Here is a 16782-nt window from a genome sequence, read left to right on the forward strand (position 1 = left end):
AGGCTGAAGGTTAAATCAGGCCTGTGCACCACTGTTGAGGCTCTGGTTCAATTCCCGGAGGCAGTGCTTCTGGCTCGGCTCCACTAAACACAACTGCTTGTTCTTCCAAGTGAGAAGCCAATGAGGGACCAGGTCCTGGAAACTGGTTTTGTCAATAAGAGTCTTCTGCCTTCACCTTTCCAAAAGCAAGATTGGGATTTAGCAGTAACAACTACATCTAACTAAAAATGCTAAACTCTATGTGATGCCAAAAAATAAGATAATTGTTTACAGGTGAAGAGTTTTCACTCGGGGTTACATACTGTACTAATCCAACGTTGACCTCGTTGAAAAAGGATTGCAACGTGTCTCCATCAGATCATTCTATCCACAGGAACACTTTAATGGCTGTTTGGCAAAGTGCTCAGACTAAAAAGTTTCAGACAGGCACACGATTTAGACAAAGAAGGAACAAATCAAATGTTTGAGAGCAAAGTCAGGGATCGTGCTTCTGAAATACTGTATAAATTTGAATACCCATCTCTGCCAAAGTGGAAAAATCAAAGTACTTGTTTCAAGTATCTCCGTTTCACTCTTTTGCAGCTTATCTCCTAAATAAGTTGACTTCGGTGCAAAGCTAGGCTAATAAACTTCAGAGGATTGAATCTAATCCAGACGCACCTTAGATTACCGAACAGACAGCACCTGATGGGTTTAGCGATCAGCTTTTGTTCTTCTCCCCCAGACCCAAAAGATCAGTGCGTCACTAGAAGACGGATTACGCTCCAGTACTAATCTTCACCACAGCATCACCGAGTATCAGGCGGGGACAGTCTTTTTTACAAAGATACTCATACAAATCTTTTGCATGATCCTGTTATGGATCAAAGTCTTTCTCGAAGCTTTTTGCTCAGAAAGTCCCAATTGTTTAATCAGACACCTATTTCCTCCGAGGAGCCTCACGTTAATGACCCCGTTTCTCATCTGGGCTCCTCCCTGTTTTCCTCTGGCGTCGAGGGTGAATGCTTAATCTTCAGGGGAAGCTGTCAGAACATGATGAATGCCAGCAGCAGACTGGCTCTCAAAAGCTGCATTAATTTTTAAGCACAATTACTAGAACAAAATTTCTTTATTAGGCTACGGAAGATGACTGCAGAGGCACACGCAAGGCCTGGAAACTGGCACAGGGGTTTTGCTGCAACAGTATTTTTACCATATTTGAGTCTGCGAAAGTTTTTGCTGAAATGTCAAAGAGGGTCGTGAAACAGAGTCAGAGTTCTCACAAAAAATGTTTTCGCCTTGATCTCCAGGCACAGATGGCCCGTGTTGTGGGGCTGTTAACCCGTCCAACTCTTAGCTGTGGTTTGCAATCAATGTTCCATTCATGCTGTGCCTCGTCTTCTTTGATCCAAGAATTAACCGGAGGAGAGATGAAAGGAACAATTTTCAGGTCCCACGCTTCACTTAATGGACCGTCTTACACTAAGTTAGCTTGGTTTACGCTAAGCTTTGCTACAAAGAGAGGTTTGCATTCTCCCACTATCTGCTGCGGGAAAATTCGACGAAAGAGACCGAGGCGAGAGATAAAGAGGACTAAGGAGGCTGTGATAGAGTAGGGAGGGGTGAATAATTAATGGGCTGTATTCAATTGTGAAAACCCAAGATGCACACAGCAAACCTGCAAGTATGGATGCTGCAGAGGGAGAGAGAAAGAGAGAATCCTAGCATTTCAGAACATCCAAGCATGTCAAAGGACCCTGAATTGTAAGGTGTCCTCTTTTATCCCTGCAAAAATGATGTTTGGGAGACAAAGACCTTGAAGTTTGACACAAGGATTTGTGAGATTGCCAGCGAGACTAAACAGGAAGAACCCTGGGATCGAATGAGTTTCCTGCTGAAAGCCACAAAGAAGCCACAAGGCTGGCGGCACCCAGGGTGTCTACTGTTTCTGTGTATCGACATGGAAGACATATTTTCTATTTTATTGCAATCGGCGGGGGAGAGCAAAGCCGTGCGTCATCTCAACCTCAAAGTTCTTTATTTTAACAGCTTCTATTCTGTGGTCATTCCTTTCGCTGAAAATGTTCAGTTGACACATTCGGGACATCGCGTAACATTTAACCATCTCTTTCTCGTATTATATATATTCGTATGAGATTCCTATGATTAGGCGTTTAATTCCTGGCGCAAAACCTAATTTTCTTTTGTACAAAGTTAATTCGTCTCACTTAAACCTCGTGAAATAAGCCACCAATACTAAGAGGCTTTTTTTTTGTCCAACAAACGATTGTCCGAATGTGTATAATCATAAAAGCCTCAGAAAAACCATCAAATATTCACATTTAAGAAGACATTTTTTGCAGAAATGTAGCTTTATAAATGACCACATCAATTAACCAATAATACTGTCAGTCAACCTATCGATGAATTGACTAATTGTTTCATCTGTTAATATGAGATATATGAGGAATAGCTTTTTGAAGATGGCATTTTCATAAAGGTTTTGTTTCATGTTACAGCTCTGTTCTACGTTTCTTCACAACAAATCCAGAATAAGAAGCAGTGTGAGGATGTATTCTAGCGGTCATGTCAATTATAGAGTTTGTCACTTGACTTGGATTTTCACACTTTCCTCCGGTGGGAATGAACGGACAGCTGGACAGGTCACCATTATCACGTCTCATTTAGCCACTAACACCTTCAATCACTGCAGCTCACTGTCACCGATTCAACGCTCCTTGAAAGGAGCTTCTATGAAGTCTGAAGGGCGGTTACTTCTCAAGTCCTCAAACAGCCTCTGCAGAAGGTCAGAGGCTTCTGATGGCAGCGAGCTCACAGCTGACGGGCCCTGTGGCCGAGCTCGGGGCCATTGTCACGAAGCCATGTGCTGGACCCCTCTCGGAGAGACGCATGCATGCGTGCATCGTGACTGACTTGAAACGCTGCTGGAATGTCAGATTTTGGATTCTGTGCTCACAGTGGTTTTGCATAGCCGTTAATCACAGTTACAACCTTGAAAGGCTTCATAATGGCAGAATCATAAAACAGTAAATGAAAAGGAAACCTCCTCCACACCCACCTGAAACCATTGACTGAGAATAACTACGAAAACATCAATTAAGAAAGAAATTGCGAGGAAAAGGCCACATAGAGAAGAATGCCGAGAGTACACAGGCATGAAGAAAACTTGTTTTTTTTACTGCTTCTATCCTACGCCCAGTTGGATGATCCAGTAGCTTGGAAACAGTATTTGTGTAACATCATTTTTGTAACAATCATCATGCACTATTTGCCCGCGGCGCTCTACTGTACCTCTTTAATGGTTTGCGAGACACGTTCTGCCAAGAATCACAGAAAAAGGCTTGGAACATGAAAAAATAAAACAGTGGCAGATTTTGACAAGAGCGCACTGGCAGCCCAATTAGCAATGATGCAAAGCTTTCAACCTAATACCCCTTGATTCACTGTTTTATTCCTGTATTTAACACTCGGTTCCACTCCTCTTGGCGTACTGATAACATGCTCTTTCAGCCACACTCCAGCTGCCCAGCATGCACATTTGACAAGATGAAGGAGGGCACAAACTTTTATAAAATCTTTAGTTTGGGGATTAACTCCATGTCATGAGACCAAATGCTCACTGGGTACCCTTTGAAGCCGGATAGATCCCTCTAAGAAGAGATGAATGGCAAAAAAAAGAGGAGGGATTTCAATGTTGGCAGATAGTATTAAAGCAAGCTGCGCTCTGCTCGCTAGTTTATTTAGTAACGATACGTAAATAAGAAAGAAGATAAGTAAAGTAGAAAAGATAACAGCGCCAGGAAGTTAACGTACTGGTTGTGATGCGGACAGAGACCTTTGATGGGAGTGCCAACGAGCGTGTGGCCTGATGCTCCTGCAGCTCATTATCAGTCTGCCGTTGACCTGTAACACAGCGTATCGAGGAGTCACTGTACCACGATGCTGTCTGTGAGAACATCTTGTCCACAGAGCCTGAGCAAAGGCAATTATTGTGGATGAGAAGTTTTGGCATGGTGGACCAAATCACAACTATTTTAAAGTACTTTTATAACCCTGTTTCTCCAAAGAGTGACATTCAAAGACAACTTAGGTTTAGGCGACAAAAGCACTTGGTAGGGGAAAGACTGTGTCATGTTGGGAAATGTGCGTATTTGCTTTCTGTGATTCTCATCTCTGCATGGTTAATACAGCAGCCGGCTAACTTAGCTTAGCTGAGAGACTTACGGGGGGGAAACAGCTAGCCTGGTTCTGTCCAAAGGTAAAAAAATAATAATAATCAGTTTAACAACATCTCTGAACATCGTGTTTGTTCAATCTGTACAAAAATAAAAGTGTAAAAACAGCAATTCACTGCGACACAGGGGTTATGCGCTGGGCGACTTCTTGGTCAGGGTCAGTTGCCTGGCAACCAGGGAGGAGTCCAGGAAGTTACTGGTGGAAACAAAAGTGAAAAAGCACATTTCTCCATGTGTAGAACTTCTTCTTTAAGGTTACTGCCCTTTAGTCACAGTTTACTTTTTTTTAACAAATAACCAAAATGGTGGTTGTTCCCTTACCTTGTTGCCCTAAGAGTTAAAATCATCAGTCAATCAATCAACAAGTCAAAGCAACAGAAAATGTGTTGCCAACTATTATGTTAACTGATTGATCAGTTCAGTAAATTTTTTTATTGCAAAAATGCCAAACATCAATTGGTTTTAGCTTCTTAATTGTGAATATTTATTGGTTCTAAACATGATCAGACTTTAGCTATGATGTTAATTATAGTAATGTGTGTGTAGAATGCATATATAGAGTATAGGAGGAGTCTCTATGCTCCTTTTTCAGCCACCTGTCCAGTACAACCATGTTTTAGAGTTTGTCACTGAGCAGCTCTTGGACGAAAGGATACATCACAAAAAAAACCCCACTGACAACCAGCAACGTGCAGGTGTTCAAGAAACAGTAAAAATAAAAGATGAACCGTAGGAACATTCAAAATCAATACAATCACCAGAAGCCGTGATCTTGGTAAAAAAAAAGGAACCAGTAAAATTGATGAATACGGCAATAAAGCAAAGACTATCACCGGGTAGGAATGCAGGGTTTAAAATTTGTGAGAGTTCAGCGGAGCTCATGCACAGAGGAAGAATGAAACAAGAGCGTCAGTGCTTTTCCCTGTGCACTGGGAGAGACGTGTTATCAAGGCCCTGCTGCTGTGACCTCCTGACACTCATACAAATCCCTCCTTGGAGTAAAGAGCGCCGCAGGAGTGAGTCCCGTTCGCTTTTTTAGCATGTCTGGTTATCTCGTCTCAAAGTCAATGGGTTTTTGTGATTAGTTTTGTTTTTTGGTCAGAAGTCTGAAATAAGGTTTGTGGTTATTAACACAAGCTTGAAATATTTTTGACAATATAAAATACGTCAGTAAATACCCCTTTTTGTGAATTTTGAAGCTTTTCCGTGTCTTTAAAAAGGCGGTTGCAAACGCATTACGCCTTCACAGCCTCTTTGTGTTCACTCTCTCTCATGTGACCTGTGGTGTATTCCGTTTATAGCCTGACGCTAGCTTTTGACTCCTGTTGATTGCTTTCTCGCTTGAAAAACCATAAAAGTGGTGTTTATATATGAAGATCATCTTGCTGAACAAAACGTGTAAGCATCTGTGTTTGCCACAGAGCTAACGTGAGTGATGCTAACGTTTGGGTGGACCAAGAATACGTCGTCGCTGCCATTTGGCTGACAATCAAACAAAATGGTCAAACTGTGGCAGGTGGTGAGGCTTGAGGAAGACTTCTTGGGGTGAAAAAAGTTGCATTAGGTGTCAGGTGAATATCATAAATATCAGATAAGCAAACATATCAAAGATAATAATTTCTAATATGGATGCAATTGTGTGAAATGCTTGTGTTTACAACTCACCAGTGTTAGCCATTGTTTCAGGGAGGCACAAACCATTTTGTGAGTCAAATGTAAACCAGCAGGTTTGGAGCTCACCCTACGTTTTCCTGAAAACACCATATATCACAAAGGGAAGATTTATCTCTCTTCGTTCTTCATCAAATATAATGTTGCCTTAAAGCCCTTCAGGAACAGTCAGCTTTCCTTTGCATCGCACGTCTGTATGTAAAAGAGCACAGAAGTGAACGGTGGTGTTCTCATGCTAAAAAAATCCACTTTATTCATTCAAGCGTGGCTCAACATTGAAACCCTCTTTGACAGGATGGCAGTAACTGGAGGGATGCAGTATTCATACAGTCACTTCTGTCTCCAGGAGCAGATAAACCCGGGCTATACTTAGAAGCTCAATGTGCGATTTGAAATATGTGATTCCTCACAAATAAGTCTGTGTCCCCCTATTGTTACCATCAAGGGAGGTTCACTTGGAGCGTTCGCTTTCTCTGACAAAACTATCTCCCTCGCACACTCTGAAATGTGCTCAACACTCTGAGCCAGCTATTACTTGACTATTAGGGTGCCGCTCTTGGGGAGAGATTTATTGGATTCAGAGAGCGCTTTACATGGCAGCTGCCCCAGTCGTCCTCCATTTGATTTCTGTGCAGCAGACACAAAAAGAATGTCTCATTCTAGCTTGAAAAATATTTGCCCGGTAGCTTTGTTGTTTCTTCAGACCTACAGCAATGTAGTAGCCACACTGCGTAGGAAAGTTCAGACTTAAGAATGGTTGAATACCTCTAAATGAACTGCAAAAATATTCTAGTACTCCTTTGCTGGGAAAGAATCGATTCTTATTTTCGTCCATCCTCTCGTTTTGTGTCATCCCCGTCTCTCTAATCCCACGCATGACACCAGCTCATCGATCTGCAGGATACAAGCGTCACAGCATCATCTGGCTCGACTATCGATCAGCTTGAGCGGTTGTATTCATTCTCACTTGGTTGGGAACCCCGGCAAATGAAAAGCCACATGTGGAGCGACCGCGAGACGCTGTCCCATGTTCAACATCTACGTTATTGTTGTACTAATCCTGTTTCGACCGGTGAATCTACTAGGGTGTCTCTCTGAGTCATGTCTCCCCGTGAAGCGAACAAGCGGCAATTTATAAGCAACATTAATCAGCTGCATCGACGAAATAAAAGATTGTTTGGTTAGTTGCTATTTGAGGCTTGTCTGCAGCCTAGTTCGTAAAAACAAAAGGGCATTACACTGCAGCTGATTCTTCACACCGTCCGCTCCAGAAGTTTGTCTCATTTGGCACATTTAGGACAACGTGATTCAAGAGGTAACGGACTACCTGGCTCCTCAACAGCAAAGCTCAAAGGGTGCTTTTTGTGTGTGTTGTTATAAAATGTAGTGGGACATGAAAAATGTGTCCGAGCAAAGTGGGACACACATAAAGACTGTTCATTGCTTCACTGCCTCTCATGCAAACATTTCATATCTCTTTCTCTCTCTCTCAAAAAAAAATAATTGAATTAAAAATAAAGCAAACAGCAGGACAAAGTCACACCTCTCCTTCACCCCTACAATCTTTCTACCATTAATGTGCATATATGTTGGCAGAGCCTTAGAGGATTTAACCATGAATAATTCACACCTTACATACATGCAAGTATGTTGCGTCATGTAGCACAGAATCTGTATAAAGAGCCACTTAACGGCTGCGACACATGCGGCCGTCCAACAGTTCAGTCCTTTGATTCAATTCTATCATCCGGATCTGTAAGAGCAACAAAGGCGTCCGGCTGAGGGAACGATATGTGTTCCTGCACAGAAGATACTCTTGTACTCTGCCTGCATTCAGCCTGTATCGATAGATTTGTTCATTTGAACAACAACAACAAAAAGGAAATAACATTTGGGATCATTTTCCGTAACAAGGACACTACGATTCAGGCACAAACACAAAAGAAATAGTCTTGTGAATCTATATTCTCATTATTTTGTCTCTGTGACCTCTTTAACGAGTTGTCTTGACTCATTCTGCATTTTCACCGTTAGACGTTCTCCACAGAAGTCTTGAATCGTCTTCCTTGTTAGCCCTGGGCAGTAACACAGACTGTTTGTTAATGGAATCTGCATATTGCATGAAGAAAGTGTTAATGAGCGAATATGAATCGACCCTAATATCTCCAGCTCTGGTTGAGCGAGCTAATGGACAGTGTCCTGGAGAGGGAGAAGAGGGTAATGGAGAAAAAGGGGAATTAGTTTTGAGGTGGGCGTCTGATGCCTGTAATGGAAATGGGATGAATGCAGAGCACATAGTACTATAGAGTCACAATGCATGTAATGAAGCTTTGTGCACACTCCCCTCAGCTTTCCATTTCTTTCAAGCGCTTGCTCTGCTCCTGCACCCTGGTGTCCTTGTTTTTTTTTAGTCTGACTCATACAAGGGAAGTTTCACACAGATTGAATGAGACAGTGACTCAGAATATAATGCATCCCCGGTGATTTGTGTAATATTTGCCAAAAAGGTCACTCTGTTATCCCAATGTCGAACACAGGGGTTTTCAAAGGGATACACATACTTTATAACAATAACCGCTGTCCATAATAAACATCCATACTTTTGCTTTATCCAGAACTTGCCTGAGAATCATCACGTTTTTAAGTTTTCCTCAGCATCAAAGTGATCCAGTGATAGTTGTCTTTACATCCATGGGTACATTGCAAACAGGAACTGCTGATGGCTAATTCGGCGTACTTTTAAGGGTGTTCAGGTTTACCAAAGCTCTCCCAATGCATTATTGGATTTGTAGTTCATAGAGGATTATTTACCCTCAACATGAGACACAGACTATTTATAGGCATGAGAAAACCATTCATATTCCCTTTTTTTAATTTTGCTCTATCAATATAATTGAGTAGAAGGTGTGTTGAAACCACCTCAACACACACACATACACATCAGCTCCACAATTCCACCCATTTCATTTACTATTTGTGTGTACAATAAATGCAAAAAATGTCAACTGTCACATATAAAAATGGTTACGAGACCTCTCTAACATGCTGCTGTAGACTGCATTACATTCTCTCCTTCTGCAGGATACTGAAGTGTAAATAAAGTGGATTCTTCTCAAACACCATAGCTAGTGAGTCACCGCTTTTACAGGATCTGTCACTACTCTCCTCAGCAACGAGGACAGGCTTTTTTCCCTCTACTTTCTCTACTTTTATTGTCTAAAAAACAATAGCCACAGTCATCACTTTGACGTCAATAATAATTAAGCTCCCGTTTCTTTTATATTTCAGCAGAAAATGACACAGAAACAGTCTATGTCACAGACAAATTATTATTCAGAGGCAACTGAATATTACAATTCTCTCCTCTGATGGATTGCTTGGATAAAAAAAAAGAGACAATATCGTTAAAATGACATTTCTTTAGAACAGCTGCTCATTGAGTCACAAGGAGCTACTCAACATTTTCTATTAGCACGTGAACTTAACTAATACCTGATCATTTACAATGAAAAATAAAGATCTATATCCGAGCAGACCAGCAGGCAGTATAACCCTCTCTGTGCTGAGGACTTGATCTCCATTCTCCACTGTGATCATAAGGTCTTTTGGGCCTAAGTATCTCCTCTGCTGAAGCAGAACGGCCAAAACAGCAGCTCTCTGTCGGATTAGGACGTAACTGTCAGGCGGTCCCAGCTACACTGTGACAGACCTATTAGCAGGCCGCATGTCATTGTGGGGCTTTGCAGACACGACAGGATGTAAAATCGAGGGTGTGTGTGTGTCTTGCTGCATTTCTTTGGTGCTTTTCGGAGTTTAGAGAGAATGAATAAAACATCCAAACATGACACCATCAAATACTCAAACTAAAGTAAAGGCCGTAGTAGTAGTAGTAGTAGTAGTAGTAGCAGTACACTTGTCGCACCTGTATTTTCAGCGCAGATTATTTTGTATTTCTGAAGATAAAATATTCACACTTTGTTTGGTTGCATAGCGTTACATGTTGTTAGACCAGTGTCATTGTTTGGTTCAAGTAATTCTTGTTGAATAGGAGACACTGACTAAAGACACTAACTGCATGATTGTGAACAACACCAGCTAAAAAGACGTCTTTGATGCCATTTAATACAAACAATAGCTGAAATGATATTCAGTTGCTTATTATCGTCCCGAGTTGCCTCGGATGCTGTCTGGCTTTTGCTGGGGGTTTGCTTGTCTTTCTGCCTCGGTGTTTGGCGAGTAGCCAAAGGCTGATTCAAAGTTTAGAATTCCTTTCGGCAATCTTTGATCATTTGGCAGAGAAAAGGTTTGAACCGTTTCAGAGGCCGTTCTCATGTGTCCCTTCATTTATAGCATTTCATCTTTTTTGCAGCTCTCGGATACTTAAGTACTTAAATACCTCAGAAAACCTCCCTAGAGGGCATTCAACTTCCCCATGCTTGTAACAAATTTCAGTAAATTGCTCTCAATTAAAACGTCAGAACAGAGTGTGTGGTGCTGCTTAAAAAAGAGCCTTTATTCAAAAATCTCCATGCAGCTAATTGCTCTGGAAACAATTACCAAGATAGATTTTAAAATATCTATAAAGAAAATATATTAAAGAAAAAAAGTCTTTCTCTAAAATAGTCAGTTGACAGCAACCATGACATGAAATGACCTGAAGTCACTGCTTACTCCACGCACACCCACATGTTTACCTTCACTTTCCTTAAAGCCAATTTAAAGTGCAAAGAAATGAACTGAGCCTTGGTGAGATGGCTTTATCGACTATTCTCTGTTGAAAATTGGATTAATTTGCACCCGCAATGTAAACAAACAGACTTTAATAGTGATTAATTCAACTTTAATGAATGGTTTCCGTTCACTCAGCCGTGTAAAAAGCACACAAATGCCAAAAGAAAGAAGGCGTCCCTGTCTCATCAATTCTAGGCACACTCCAGTAGATACTTTATGCAAAAGTGTATTCCATGGCAACGTGTCATTCCATTTTAGAGAAACCCTCAGTGGACTGAACCCCACAAGCTCTGTCAGCCATCAGTGAGGGAGTGCACACAGCAGCGGGGGACCGTGGTCGAGTGCAGAGGAAGCCGGAGTTCCTCCCCCGTCACAGTGTGGGGAAGACGGCTGCTGTGTGGATTCTGCGATTTCCCCTCACTCCTGCTCTCTGCAGACAGCTGATGTTTATCTCCTCTGCCCATCTGGGCCCTGAAACTAAACATCTGGTAAAGCTGCCGCTGTGGCGCGCAGTATTTCTCAGAGCGATGACAGTGTCGGGGCACCGCTGTCCACCTCTTCCAAAAAGATCCCGAGAGGCAGGGAGGCCCTCATCCGAGTTGTCGGGGCTTATTCTTAAAACTCAATTATTACAGTATTGTCCGGCACTTCATTTATCTGGTTGTTTTGTTCAGCGCTGCACTGTAATTATCCCGACTGTAGTTTGTCATCACAATGACAAAGGATAAGGTGATGTGAAATGTGAGGCAAACTCCTTGCCTGCAGCTCCCTAGTTTCCAGTCTGAGATTATGATCTCTTTGAAAATGATCAAACAACATTATTATCAAAATGCAATCGTCAAATTAAAAAAGCTATTTGCGGGCCACCCGTGCTGCAAATCTTTGCAAAGTATAGCATATGGCTCTGGAGAATCCTCATGGTCCAAACAACATTGACCACTTTCTACATGTTGGTTTTGTCCTGGTGCTTAAAAAACAGGTGTCGCTCCGTCATCGCTACCCAGGCGCAGCTTTGAGCAAGTGCAGCGGTGTCGCTTCTTATCTGTTTGTCTGTTTTCAACTCCATTATAAAAGGCTGAGCCTACGTGGCCGTCCTTCTCTTCGAGGCTTTCCCCTAGAATGAAATGTTTTGCAGCGACTGGTAGGCCCTCATCCATTATGGATGCTCTGTTTTAGAGGGGCGATCTGTGCAGGGTGATATAAATATCTCCTTTTGGTTCCCAGCAGGGCGAGATGAGCGGCACAAGACGGGCCGCCTTGAAGTGTTTAGAGCAGGCCCGTCTTTATTATTTGATTCGATGTCCAAAGTTAAAGAAAGCAAAGATGCACACGTGACGGCGACGTCGTCTTTCATTCATGAGTCGCGGCGAATCTCTTGACTCCAACGAGATAGTTCTACAAACGCGTTCTCAACATTAGAGGGAAAGATGCTACCCACTACAGCTCCATCTCCATTTAAATAATCGCAAAATATCGCTGCTCCACTGTGATGCGTGCGGCAGCTGCTGCAAGGTAGCACACCTTTGTGGTCTTGAATGAGCTTTTGCCCTCTGTGTCCTCTGTTATGGGCCGCACCGCCGCGGGACGCTGTATGTTAGCACACAAAAGCAGCATGAAGTAAAGCCTGACAGATATGTGTGTGAGATGGTCAATTGAGGCGGAGAGAGAGAGGGAGAGCTGCAAGACTCTCCCACTGTGTCCAGATCCTCTGCTCTATTAGTCTGGCACTGTGGGGGAGGCAGGCCTACTGTTGAGAGAACACACACACACACACACACGGAGAGAGTACCCATTACCACTCTTGATACAAGGGTTATGCGAGACTACGAGGGATCAGATGTGCAAAGAGCAGAATGTGTTCTCAACCCGAGGAATATTGTTTCTTTCGTTATCAGAATCCCATGCTCTTAATTTAGCACTATATTTCATAACCTTTTGGTTAAAACACTCCGGAGAGGACCTACATGAGCAGAGCAGTGTGCGGTTATGAAGTCTATGAAACGGTGCCAAGCAGCGAATCAGTTATGCTCAAGGCACATAGAAATAATTCATCGCGGTGCTCTGAAAGCAGCCGAGGTATGGGTGCAACGCAGAACAGATTTCCTGTGTGGGGTGCTGGGTCTCCGGTATTATTTCTGCTCGAATTTTAGGAAATGGAAACTAGTTTGCATCGCTGACTGTCCAATGCAGTTTTGAGTATGATATTATCAATTAAAATATGGAGAGTGTGACATAGCAATTTGTCTCCCATTCACTGTGTTAAAGACTGATACAAGGCAAACCCACTGCATTAATCTATTGTATATTAGATCAATGCGATTGCTTTTAATCTATCAAGCCTCCCTTTGCTCTTTCTGTTGCTTCCTTAGTGTCTAACGCCTCCCCTCTCTTTTTTCAGGAGGAGCTGCTGTGGAACCCACTGGCTCGTCTCATGACTTTCAGCCTGCTTGAAGGACCAAGAGGAGCGCTAAACGCACCCGAGTGATCCTGGAGAAGCAGAGAAGAGAGGCCGACTTCCCACCTTTGTTCTTGCCTTGTGAGAAATCTCTCTGTGGACTCTGTCTCAGCTCACCCCGGTGCTGTTTAGTTACTGCCTGAAGCCGCCACTCTGAGGTGCAGGAAGAGAGTGAAACACAGAGGGGAAAGAAGAAAGAAGAAAAAGAGAGCGAGGGTGCATAATTAGTACCAACGAGTTTGTGTCAGAGCTATAAACCATGAGAAGAGACTTCTGAAGACGACTGTGCTCTGAAAGAAATTGTGCCTAACCTTCAGGACATTTGTGTGTGTGTGTGTGTGTGTGGGTATATGCGTGCACGCCGCTGTCTTTTTCAAAGCACTTGAATTTGTATGTGGATGCAGATTTAGCCTTTCATTATGACTCTGCGAGGAGGCTTTGAGAGAGCGTGGATTGGCTGCAACAGAGGCGTCTGCTGCTGGGTGTTGCTGCTCACTTGTTATTTCTCCATCGCCTTGGCAGCCAAACCCAAAATGCCAGGCCACACGCACCTCAATTCAGTACGCATTGATGGGGACATATCTCTGGGTGGGCTGTTCCCAGTGCATGCGAGGGGAAACGATGGCAAAGCCTGCGGGGAGCTGAAGAAGGAGAAAGGGATCCACAGGCTGGAGGCCATGTTATTCGCCCTGGATCGTATCAATAACGACAATGAGCTGCTGCCTAATATCACTCTGGGGGCGCGCATCCTGGACACCTGCTCCCGTGACACCCATGCTCTGGAGCAGTCGCTGACATTCGTTCAGGCATTGATTGAGAAAGACTCAACCGATGTCAAGTGCCTCGGCGGAGGGCCGCCCATCATCACTAAGCCTGAGAGGGTGGTGGGAGTGATTGGTGCATCTGCCAGCTCCGTGTCAATCATGGTAGCCAACATCTTGCGTCTCTTCAAGGTCAGTTTCTCCTCCTTCTTACTTTACTTTTTCTTCACTGTCTTTCCGATCGTGGTTGCAGTGCACAGGTATTTTAAAGTATTCCCGACAGGATATTCCCTCCAACATATTTTTGGAGATCAGATTCTCAGTTAAAATCAATACAAACCAAAAGGAAAACTTGGAATTTCATTCCGACACTGTGGCGATATCGCCACACTGTAAGCAAAGTTCAACTTAATTGAATAAACATGCGCACAGAAACACACACGCTCTTTCATTCCACACTTCACAGTGTCCTTATTGCTTCTCCTTTGACCTTTTTATTTTCCTCAGAAGTTCGAATCACAGTAGTTTCAGAAATGTCTTCCCACTGTCCAGAAAACTAGGATCTGACGACTAAGCCATAATTCTCCTTACTAATGACATTCATTTGCCAGGAGTCCTTAGTGTTAATTCTTCTAATTAATCCGGGTAAGCCATGCATCGCACCATGAGCACATTGCATTGCTATTGAATGTCGTGCATAAAATGAGCCCCTGCAGTGTGTTGGCTCAGCAGATGCAAATATAATGTGCAAATGAGAGCAACACATAAACAATATATGACAGGACTTTTGTAATACCTGCTCAGTGCTATCAAACCAAACTGCAGGCCACAACCCGACTAATGAGCATAAGGACTGTGTCAAAACAGGTTGTCTCTTTTTCATAATATTCCAATATTCATGCCCGACTAGCTGCAGTAACACGTCAGTGGTTATGTAATGTAACCCTTGCTCTACGAACTCGAGTGAGGGCCTCTAATGGGCTTCCCGGGCTTGACGGACTTGTTTTTACGAATCGACTGAAATTGTGCATGTATGTGCCCAGTCATGAATGTAATTAACCCTGTAGGGACTGAACATTAGGTTTATAATTGTCTTACTGTTGCTTTTCCTCATCCATGTTGCTTTTGGTGTTTAAATAACAAGATAATCAATATGAAGCTGCTGTTCTATTCACAAACAGCCCTATAGAAGATGAGGCCTGAATGCTCTGCTGTTGCATTGATTGAACAATGTCTCAAATGCCACTCTAGGGCCGACTAACTGCTCAGCAGAGGGCAAGAGGGCGAATAGTAAGGCAGAATAAATACCGCATTCCTACATCCTTGCTGCTTTTTTAGAGTGGTGGATCAACTAGCCAACACAAGGCTGGCATCAGTTTCCAGCAAGTCCTGGTTCTGTACATCCAAGTCTTTTTTGTACAAACCTGGCACAGAACTTTCACCATAAGTGGAATACACATAAATTAATCTTGCAGCTGAGCAAAAAGGAGGTTGGTGACATATCTCACACAGGAATTGTCTCATAGCTCAGCACAACACACAAAGGGTCGGACAGCACACTGCTCCAGCACTCTATGTCACATGCCAACATCTTTTCGGGCTGCACAGGACTGTTTTATACATGCATTAAATCTGTGGGAAATGTTTCCAACAGGGATGCACTGATCCAACTTTTTCAGTCCCAGTCCTGATACCTGGGCTCTGGGTATCGGCCGATACAGAGTACCGATCCAATACCAGGGATTAATAAATAACCTGTATGCCTCACTGTGTGCAAGTGGCTGGGATTAAATAAAATAAAGAAATAAATAAAACGAAGGCCTGCTGCCAGACGCCTTGTGGAGGGCACATCAAATCACTAGCGGAGGGCCTGTCCACTCGCAAGCTTGTGCGACTACTTCACAAATTGGAAAGCCTCTGTTTGAGCAGGATTTTGCCAAGGAGTTGTTGTGTGTTCCAAAAAGTTTGCCAAATCCTGCAGTGGGAACAAATCCCCCCCCCCTCTAAAGGGCATTGAGCTGTTCCGTCCAAGACTTTGTGTTCTTGTGCAAAAATGTAGTTTTGTGTGAGTATGGTGCTACTCAGATTCTGAAAGGGTGCACAAGTTATTCTCCCTCTGGACTGAGGTCAGAGTAAGCAGTAATCCTGTTTTTGATAGACAATGGCCTTAAAGGTATCTGCCCCGTGGGCTTGAACAGCCTGCTTGAGAGGGCCTTGAGCACGATGGACAAATCCCACTGAGGGGCAGAGGCGAATGCTACAGGATGAGGCCACTTCACTCCAACAAGGAAACACTATATCTCAAAAGGCAGCTAACAAATACTCCCTTTCTCCAAACCACTCATGGCAAAAGATAGTGGGAATATAAACTTTGATGTATGGAAGGACAATCAAGACTCGAGCATAATAATTCATTTCATAGAGTAGGAAGAGATCATGGCATATACCATTTCTGGGTACAATACTGGAATCTCCAGTCCGTCCTTTATATGATACAAACAATGGGCGGTATTGGGAGAAGCCATTAGCTGAGCATGTTCTGCATATCACAGAGCTGCAGCTGCACCTGTCCGACTCTTTGCATCCACAGTGGGATGAGACGGAAGGACGGAAAAGCATAAGAACAGGCTTTCATGTAATAGAGTATGTGCAAATGCATCCAGCTCCAATGGTGGATTTCTCACTGGTGTGGGGAAAAAATCACAGGGTGTTCAGTCTCTACACGAACAGTTGACATCATTCCAGCTTTAAAAAGTGTGTGGCCGTCTTGAGTCAGATGATAAAACCATTTCAGACACATTTCGGGTTTATTTTGGAACACCAACATGGCATTGCAGTACACCCAGGATGAAACATGGATGGTAAACAGTGGTGCTGTTTGTAAGGTAATCAACCCTGGAAAACCCACGATTGTCGAACATTATACGAG

General features: G+C 43.2%; 1 protein-coding gene across 1 annotated transcript in view; it reads left to right on the forward strand.

Annotated features, from left to right (window-relative positions):
• The first annotated feature begins 13386 nt into the window (after positions 1–13386).
• The window catches only part of LOC306704185 (metabotropic glutamate receptor 4-like), a 117017-nt gene continuing 113621 nt past the window's right edge, over positions 13387–16782 (forward strand). The window contains exon 1 of the mRNA XM_079170429.1: positions 13387–14045. Within this exon, the coding sequence (XP_079026555.1) occupies positions 13512–14045 (534 nt within the window). The 5' untranslated portion in view covers positions 13387–13511. The remainder of the gene's footprint in view (positions 14046–16782) is intronic.

The sequence above is a fragment of the Pholis gunnellus genome (assembly GCF_910591455.1).
Source record: "Pholis gunnellus genome assembly, chromosome: 2".
NCBI lineage: Eukaryota > Metazoa > Chordata > Actinopteri > Perciformes > Pholidae > Pholis > Pholis gunnellus.